This window comes from Zerene cesonia, chromosome 20 (assembly GCF_012273895.1).
Source record: "Zerene cesonia ecotype Mississippi chromosome 20, Zerene_cesonia_1.1, whole genome shotgun sequence".
NCBI classification, from domain to species: domain Eukaryota; kingdom Metazoa; phylum Arthropoda; class Insecta; order Lepidoptera; family Pieridae; genus Zerene; species Zerene cesonia.
In genome coordinates this window covers 7,665,816-7,676,000 of record NC_052121.1, presented here as the reverse complement: position 1 = coordinate 7,676,000, position 10,185 = coordinate 7,665,816, and the positions used below count along the sequence as shown (strand labels likewise).

Here is a 10,185-nt window from a genome sequence, read left to right as displayed (position 1 = left end):
GCCAGTTTTAAGTTGAATGAATGAATGAATGATACTTCATTGTACACAAGTGTAAGTTATGAAAGATAGGGAAACAGAAATTTTATACAATAAATGTCAAAGTTAATGTCATATATGGAAGATGATAAAACTCCTACGTTATCTGATATGTAAAAAAAATGTTTTATATTGTATTTAAGTTAATAACTTAAGATCGATTAATACTTAAATTAATTATTAAAATTAATTTAAGTATTAATCGATCATGCTCACTTACTAAAAAGATCTTACTCTATTCCATAAACTGAGATAAGCATATAAATATTTAGCTATTTAAATCTGTAAGAAGATATTCGATTATGATATTTTTTACATATTCCAGCGTAGGCATCTTCTTTATAAGTCAACTTCAAAAATTAGGAAAGTATCTAATCTATTACAGTTTATAGTTCCATATTATTATATAAAATAAAATAAACACGCTTTATGAATTGAATTGAATTGAATAAGCAATGAAAGTAAGGAAATTATCCTAATAAGGATAGTAAAATAAAATCATCAACTTCTTGTATTATCGTTTATCGTTGTATAAATTTTGTACGTAGTAGTCGGTTTCATACAAACGAACGTAAGGCATATAAAAGCGCGGTCATTACCTATATTATTTTGTTAGTAGATATAAGGTAACTGTATGATTGTGCTCGTACCTATTACAAACGGAATTGGATTTTAACTATTTTTCGAAATTGGTTCTAGATTATGATAAAGAACAAATTGTTGTAAGTATAATAAAGTCGATATCTACGAGTATGTAGCTATTGTGTTGTTCATAAAACAAAATTGGACAAAAAATAAATATATGAAATAATATGTATTTTTTCTTAAATTTAGTTTCGTGTAAGTTTTAAAATCAGATGTGACGCCTGGAGATTAATAATAGAGGAATAATAATCAAAACTGAGATAATCTTGGTATTTATTATTTTTATTCTCTTTAACAACACATACTCAATATTTTACAGAAACATATATGACGATCAGAGTAGTAACATAGTAATAGGTATCATTAAAATGCGTATTATATTTTGTTTCGTCCAATCTTTTGGACCTTTTTTCAGATAATTGAATCAAATACACATAACATAAATTGTTAGCAGTGTGCTAAGTTAAAACAATAAAACATTTTTTGACAAAGCACAATAAATAATGTTGCAAAATAACGTCAATCCGCCTCAATTTGAACTATCACATTCCGCAAAGGTAACAATAAATAAACAACATTAACATAATCACAGCGAAGTGAACATTGGCTAACAAATATTACTCCTAATTGGTTATCAATTAATGACTGAAATAACTTACTTGATCTAATGAGATCTCATTATTATCTAATATAAATAAAATCGTCGAAACGACGTAGTAACTATATTTACAACATTTATTTACAAAACTGACTAGTGTCCTCTAAGGAGTTATTATTTTCGATAGTTTTTACATATCTATACCATACATTAATTTCTATCACTTTAGAACTTCTGCGCTTGTATTTGGCACAATCCCAGTAAATCCGGTAATTTCAACAAAACGCGAAGAAATCTAGTACTGTCTTATTCTTATAGCCTATTTTCGATGAGACATCTTAAAAATTTAGCTAAACGTGAGCACACATGAATCCAAAATCATTTGATATTGTATAGGTACTTAGTAAGAATTAGATAATACACAATATTTACAAATAACCAATATAGATGTGTTCATGGGGCTAAAATCGTTCACATTACAAGTATAAACTTTTTCTTATCATTTAGTTACATTAATGTTTAAGCATATATACGAATAACAGTGTTAAAATTCATTTTAGACTAAAGTTAAGTTGACCTTAATGATATTAGTCAAACGTTTTGAATGTTAATGTGATGTCTTATAGAATTCACACATCGTATACAACGGTTTATAAAACAGACATCTCTATGTAGAACACAATGTCTATAACATCTACATTGAACACTGTACACAGTCACGACCATTGCAAATCATTAGATTTGATTACCAACAGTCTTTTTTTATCTTTGGTGAGATTGGTAATATCACTTCACTAGGAATGTCACTTGCACTACGCTTAAGCGCCGCCGATCGCAGTCGGTGTTATAGTTCATTGGCGATTACTATCGGCGGTGCTGGGCGAGCCTTAAATCGGTGTCGGGAGCACTGTGAAGTCTTGAAGCGCATTTTTTACTGTTTCATAAATCGGCCGGTTTTCATCTGGGCAGTATCCATCGGGCGAGCAGAGGGTCTGTAGTTTCGTTAAGTAGGAGTCGAAATTGTCATGCGCCGGTTTTTCTCCGACACCGGGAGGAGGCGGGGCTCCGGGTGTTCCGGGTGCGGAGGCGACGTGAGCGGTTCCGCCGCCCGGTATTTTTACGTGCTCCAATAACGTAATAACGTTGTTACGGAGACTCTCATAATATTCATTCAGATTATTATTCCGCTGTGACATCAATTGATTCTCCTGTTGACAAGTAAATAATGGCTTAAAAATAAGCAATTTACACAACGGACATGGGCTCATTTTGAGTAGCTACTGAATTGAATAGTATTTAAGTAGTACTCACTACGTAATATGATGTTAGGAGCACTCAAAGTTGGATGTTTGGAGCCATGACAGTACCATCTACGTTATGAGACAAAAATATCCACTTTGAGTGTTAAAATAGATTCTAAATATTCATTATCTAATTTAGTAATAATCCCAACTTACCCTTTCACCAGAGCTGAGATGCGATTCCATCGCATTTATATCTGATTTCAGACGCAGCATTTGGGATTCAACGCGTGCATTCTCACGCTGTAATTCGGTTATTTCTTGCTCCAACGTCATTAAATCCTCTCCATTGCCAGTTTGCATATTGATATCCATGCCTATAGAAAAAGAAAGGTTTCAACATTAGGACACAATTAAGTTCAAATAAAAATTTATCTTTTTACCATATTTCAGTACTTACTTGAATATGGTTTGGGATAAAGGGGAGTTATATCATCCGGATATTTCGCTTTCTTTGGCTGGGGTGTGGGGGTCGCGGCCCCAGCAACTGGGCATCCGGATAGGGAGCGATGTGTTAGGAAGGATCCATTTATATGTCCGGATCCATCACAACCAGGGGTCGGACAGTTCACTCCGTCGAACTTGATTGCTGAGGCTGCTGCAGCTACCGCCGCTTTATGCTGCTCTACAGTTCCCCCACTCTCTAGTACGCGCATCTTGTTTCGATTCGCTATTGGACATCCGGATGCACTGATGACGAAAAATGTTCAATTAATAACCATTTTCTGTATGTACCTGACGTTTTGATTACATGCAATAATATTTGTATGTGATTGGCAAATTCGTGTCGCACTAAGAAGCGAATCTATATCCGAAAGGGTGCCGCTTTTTGTGATGTATATTTACGCACATGGACCGTGTGTATTGTCTAAATTTGTATAATCTATTTTATTATTAATCTAGAAAAATAAAAGACGTAAAAATACAAAACACATTTGGAATTGATGTCTCTAACATGCAGAAAGAGGTCAAAACACTCGTTTTTTCTCCCTATTGTGTAAGCTTACCTTCGATGTGACAAAAATTTCCCTGTGGCGTGTCCAGATCCATCACAGCCCGGTATAGGGCATCTAAGCAGCGTGTAACGAACAAACTCATTGCAAAACGATTACAAAATAAAGAGGTGTTTTCGCCACACAAATATGTAGTTCAAGGATAAACACATTCGTTACCTACGTCTTTTTGAATATTTTTACGAGTTTATTATAATATGTAAAATTTTAAATCATATTCAAATACCTAATTGTCGTCACATTCAAATATTTATGAGCAAAATAGGTTATTTGCCATACAATGAGTAATTAGTAAATAAAATTCTAATTCTTCTTTACATAATATATATAAAAAAAAAAAATTAGAACAACTATGATAAGGAAATTGTTGAAAATATTTATAATTCAACGTTAATAGATTCAAATTTAACGGAACGCATTGAATAATTTAAACTAACTATAATTAATCACATAGTCGATAAAAATATTAAAACACTCACCTAAGAGGTTCCGAGTCCTGCCCGTCCCGCGGTTTGCTCTTCGGTTTGTTCGCTCTAGGGCAGCCTGAGAGTGACCGGTGCGAGGAGTAGTTGCCAGTGACGTGTCCAGAGCCGTCGCAGCCCGGTGTCGGACACTTCAGTTCCTGGGAGTGCGGTTGCAACTGCGAGCGATCAGCGCGCGGACACCCCGACAGACTGCACATATACAAACTGCTTACAATGGTGTGTTACTGTATCTTAGCTTACGAAACTATGCTTGGTTTTCGTAAAACATTTTTTTATTATGGGAAAGGCGCATTTAAATATTACATTTGGAGGAAAATTCTAACTGTGTTAGCTATTTATAGCAGTGATATTCAAGGTCGCTTTACAATATTCTTACGTTTGTTATACTATGTACAACCTACATAATTCGGAATCATCTTTAAACGGGACATGTTTTGTTACTTATATCCATATGTTACGTATATTTATATGTTATATCGACTCCTCACGACAGTTCAGTGCCATTGATTTTAGTTTATTAATAGTTGTTGCCATATCATCGATGTTTTTCTCTATTATGAAGTCCCATGTACTTATCAATTATCACACTGCAATATCACATTGCCATTTAACACTGTTTATGGATGGTGGGTATAATTTGGTCGTTGATTGCTCCAATTGAATGATACTTTACCTATAAATGTAAAGAACGAATGTTATTCATTAATTAAACAATCACAAATAAAACCATGCAGTTTAAGAATATTAAATGTAGAGCAACACTTGTATAAATTGCATCCAAACTTGCTCGGTATTATGGTTGACAATAAGTATCTATTGACGTAATTGTTTTAAAACGTATTATTTATTTTTAGTACCGTATATAGTGTAGACGTTGAATAAGAATCAACTCATTAAATAAACAAAATGATAACGAAAATAGTGTATAATTTCCTGTAGAGACTAATATCATAAATAGTAATAAGTATGGTTACGAAAATATGTATGACCTAAATATATTAACCAACCACAATAATCTGTAATGTAGCGTATTAAATTTACACACTATAACTCTTCAATAAAATACGTTTTATCTCTAGTTTAAAATCTATTTTTGATCGGGATTTTTATAGACATCTACGTGGATTTAAAATAAGTCGTACGGAAGACGTCTTTTAATGTGTTTTAAACAAGACTGCACCGTGATTCGTGTTATATTCTTAAACGCGTCTATTTATGAAATGAAACATATAGCAGACGGCCTAGGTAATTATAAGAAAGCGTGTAACGATTAATGAATCAATAGTGTTTTCGTACTTAAATTGAGCGTAGTTATACAGTTTAAGTTTAAAGGAAATTAGATAAATTTTTTAAATTTTTGTCGCTATAAATGTTACAAGCTCTTCTATGCAATAGAAGCACATCGTATTCACATCGTACTATCATGCGGTTAGTCAAATCAAACACAACGGGATGCGGAAATGCACAACTAGGGCGCCAATTATTATTTTTGTTTAGTTAGTCAATGCTGTCGCGAACACGTGTGATAGACTTCCAGTTTGACGAATATCTAGGTAGTGCATTATAAATGCCGCTTGCCTGCGATGAGTGGCGAAATGACCACTTATGTGCCCGGAGCCGTCGCAGCTTTCGACCGGGCAATGTATCAGCTCTCTCGATTCTCGTATGCGGTAACCCAGTTTCCCATAAAAGTCGTCACGATGATAGCTATATTAATAACAATTAGACAACCGTTCATTATTGAATATAGCCAGTATTATTTGCGTTCTCTATGCGCAATGTTCAACTTACCGCAATACGCCGCCTACATTCCAATTTAACACGTTTTATAATTAATGAATATTTTTGTGGGTAAAGTCATCAACCTAGAGTACTCTCTAACAAAAAGTAGCGCAAAGTAAATGATTCTCGCACGGTTGTTTACGCAAAATCTTTAAAAGTCTGTTATTGTTATATCGTGTTTGTCTTTGGAAGGAATAAAGTGTTATTACAAAGTCGTTATTGCTCGATAGTTTTTTTCCGTATTGAGTGGAGTCTCACCTGTTTCTTCGCATGTTTTTTGTGTGATATCCGTACATATATCTTATCTTTATTTATCTGGCACGCTCGAAGTGCGCGGTGAACACGCGCTGCGCGGACGCCGGTATATTTAGACTGATCCGTCAAGTGTGACTTACCGACTTATTTCAAATTCTGTATGACGCTACAAGTGTGTCACTATTATAACGTGCCGTTTGCGTGTTTGTTTGCATTTTGTTAGCTGTTACATATTTATGTTGTCACTAAGGTCGTTAACTCATTGCGATTATGTAAGAAAATTTTTAATATGAACCGTTTCTGACTGACGTAGTTTGATGTTTATTAATTGTTAAATTACTTTATATTTTTTATACGAACACTCATTACTTATTTATTTATATTTAAAGTGCCTACTATCGCGCGTTGATATTCAGTATGTTGTTTAATTTTTACTTATTTTGATGCTTGATTTTTTTATTTTTCAATGTAGCTGTCTTTTATTTGAACAATTTAAATAATGAAGATCCTTGGTGATAATAAATGACCCTGAGATAGGTATGTCTGTTATTGTAATAATAATAGATAATAATTTGATTACAGAGTACCTATTTTAATTCAATGTGTTATAAGATCAATGTATAACCTGTGCTTATATGCCAAGAGACTTGGGTTTTGTTCATTTATAAATCTAATGATAAAACACGATGAATACAAACCATCGCGTTCTCTTTACCTATACGTAAATAAACAATCGCTTTATTTGTTTACATCTTCTGCGTCATACATCTGGCATCTTGAATGCAGAAAAGCAGGTCCGTCATCGAATAGAATATTCACCTGCTGTCCTTAGGTTTGTCGTGCGGCGCGTGCGGCGGGGGCATGTAGCACGGCGGGGAGTAGGGCGGCGCGTGCGGCGGGTACGCGGGCGGCGGCGGGTACGCGCCGCACTGGTACTGGTAGCCGCCGTAGCCGGCTGCAGCCGCGGCGGCTGCGTAGTCCGGCTGGGCAAGCCCGTAACCGGCTACGGGGTGGGGACTGACGCCGCCGTAGCCTGTTTCATTTGAATTTAATGTGAGACTAGCTTCTTATTATACGAATGACATATAATAACCATTATGCCTAACATAGTGTTTAGTATCTTTGACAACGTCAAAAATCTTATTATATTTAACCGTCGCCCTCCTTAAAGATTCGTTATATGTATTTATACTAGAAGCATTAGTGGCTTGATATACAATTCGTCTTCTTAATTAATTAATTAATTTAGATTGATCAGTGAAACATTCAGTGAAACACAGAAAATAAATTAGAATATTAATTATTAAAAAAATTCCTATCAATGTTGTTAGTTTCAAAGAATATATTTTGTGATAAAAACTAAAGTATCCGATTTATGGTCTTGCAATATTACAAAGACAATAATAACTCATACTTATTATAGAAGCCAATTTCCGTTGCAAACGTGGCCATTGTGTTGAGTTAACAAAGCATATAGACAAACACAATGTACAAGTGTAAGCAAGGTCACGGAGATTTATTGATTTAATTTTTTTCTCTAGGTAGTAAATTCATAGTTGAAAATAATTAAATGACTTGATGTTTTTTAATTAACTACAATAATTAATAAATAATTTAATTGAAAATCTGTATCATAAAAGTCTTCTTTTGGGATTTTTTCATCACATCAAATTATGGTAAACTACTGAAATGTCCCTATATGTCCTAATTCATTGTACATGCATAATGTAAATGTGCAGTTCAAACTTAATTAACTCTTTGCGTAGATGTTAAATGGTGTGACCGTATAATATAAAGACGCCTGCTCAGCAGGATTAGCAATGTAGCGTATATTCGTGTTGTGGCGACGATGCCAGCAGGGGCGGTAAAGTGGTCGTGTTTTAATTTGTACTGTATTTTACGACTCTCCTGGCGAACTTTACACGGTCTTTTGAATTTGGGCTTGTAGAGTGCAAAATGTGTTTGTGTTGACATAGAGAACAAGCTTGGTGAATTGCCATTTCACGTTAATGCGTGAGTGTATTTTGTTTTTGAAAGTTAATAATAAAAATAAGTCATAATATGACGAATCACATATTTTTGATTTCAAATTTTAAAAAACATTGATTTCTATTATTGGTTTTTAAGATAATTTTTGATTATATTTGTTAATAAAAAAATTCATGATTTGATTATGTGTGACTTAAATTTGCCGTGTGACATTTTGTATATAAACGATTGAATATATATAGTATATGAATTACCTGCTGTATCTCGATGGTATGCTTCTAGGTATGGATGGCTTCCACCACTATCTGGTGTTGATTCTCGACTGTACGAGACTCCTCCAGGGAAAGCTCTACTGGGAAAAACAAACCAGATTAGTTAATTCAAATAGAAATTACTACAAGTGAAAGGGTTGTTAAACATTTAATGGCCTAACAATAAATGCCTCACCTATGTGGTAAACGGGTCACACTAAGGTCGAGGGTCTGGCCCTGCGGACTGGGCACCTGGGGACTGGCTGTGAGCTGGGGCGAAGCGCCCGGCTGTGGGCTGCCTCGGGCTCCGCCCCCGCTGCCACCACCGGCGCTCGTGTAAACCGGTGATGCATATGGACCCTGTCATAACAATGGGTTTTAATTCATAGCCATTAATTAATTTAAGTTCTCGTGTGCGACTTCTCACCTGTGGACTGCCACTAGATGTGGATAGGTCTATGGCGGGGCGGGGGTCGCGAGGGTCACGGGGGTCTCGGGGTGTCGGGGTGCGCGGGCGCTGTGCCTGCGCCGCGGCTATCTTCACGGAGAGATTGATCGCGGAGAAGCCGGGCGGCACCCCGGGCGCCATCGCCCCAACCCCACCCACGCCTACCCCACTCCCGGCCTCGTAGTGGTACATTGGCCTGGATAGATACCAATTTAAGACTTTAGACCCTGACCCAAAACTATCGCAACGTTGAGGCATTTAGGTGAGCGTTTACCACATATGTTCGGCATTTTAATAGACGTCAACGTACCTAGGGTAAATGGGTCCGGAATTGGTTTCCTGCTCGGACTGGTCGGTTTTCATTGGAGTGGGTAAGTGCGGGTCGTGGTAGCGCTCCTCCTCCCAGCTGTAAGGCCGCTGCGGGCACTGCGCGGGGTCGTACCGCTCGAAGGCCGTTGCGCCCTCGTAACATCGCGCTTCATAGCCGTACCGCGTTTCGTTCATTTGGCTATGCGTAAAATATAATGTTGAACGAAAGCGGTAACAAATAACACTCTATCAAGTATAATTTGCTTTGCTGACGAATATGAGCCTATCATTGTATGTTATCTACAAAATCGTCCATTTATTATGTATATATCTATTTACGAATCATAAATAGCACACCTATGTCAAAATAAAACAACGTTTACTGATTTTGTTAGTTAAAAAAATCTTTACTATTTTCATGATTTTATACTAATTCTCTGCAAATGTCGAAGCGTTAAAATACGAAATAATTGTACTAAACTGTTGTCTAACTAAAGCCTAAGTTTTTTTTTATACTGTACGTGTAAATAATATACGTGTGTACGTGGTTAAATTATTATTCGAAATCCAAGTTATGTTTACCTAGTTTTCATCATACAAAAGATAGAAGAGTATTTACCTATAGGAGCGCACGTGGTCATCCGGCGGGCGCTCGTAGGGCGAGCGTTGGTCTGGCGGCGCGCCGTACCCGGCGTGGCGCGTCTCCATGCCGGGAGACTCGCGCTCGGGCTCGGCGGCCTCCCTCTTTGGCACCAGCAGCTCGGGCGCTTCCCGCTTCACCTCAGGACTTGGCGGCGATGCCGCTTCTGACTCGCGTTTTTGGGGCGCTGATTCACTTGGCGCGCTCGATGGAGGCGGGGCGGATATGGATGCTATTGGTGCTGTTAACACTGAATAGATACGGTGTTGTTACTATTTGGTTTTTGAGTGTGGGAGTCGAACACGCTTCGGTACGTGTTGGGCTAGCTCCCATTAGGAAAGCTAGCTCACCCCTACAGAAGATCGTCTGTGAAGTGGTAGCATTCTGCTTTGTTTCATTCGGTGAGCCGGCGGCCGTATCCTTTTCCTCGCTC

The 10,185-nt window shown here is 36.9% G+C and overlaps 1 protein-coding gene across 1 annotated transcript; it reads right to left on the bottom strand.

Moving 5' to 3' along the window:
* Positions 1-940: 940 nt before the first annotated feature.
* Positions 941-10,085, bottom strand: LOC119834865 (trithorax group protein osa-like). The gene is made up of 12 exons (XM_038359382.1): positions 10,067-10,085; positions 9,732-10,002; positions 9,114-9,311; positions 8,783-8,999; positions 8,552-8,715; positions 8,359-8,456; positions 6,935-7,148; positions 4,073-4,267; positions 3,588-3,650; positions 2,981-3,270; positions 2,737-2,897; positions 941-2,487 (listed from the first exon to the last, which is right to left on the bottom strand). Exons 1-12 carry the CDS (start codon positions 10,083-10,085, stop codon positions 2,167-2,169), a joined length of 2,211 nt encoding a protein of 736 aa, XP_038215310.1. The 3' UTR covers positions 941-2,166.
* Between the last annotated feature and the right edge of the window lie 100 nt (positions 10,086-10,185).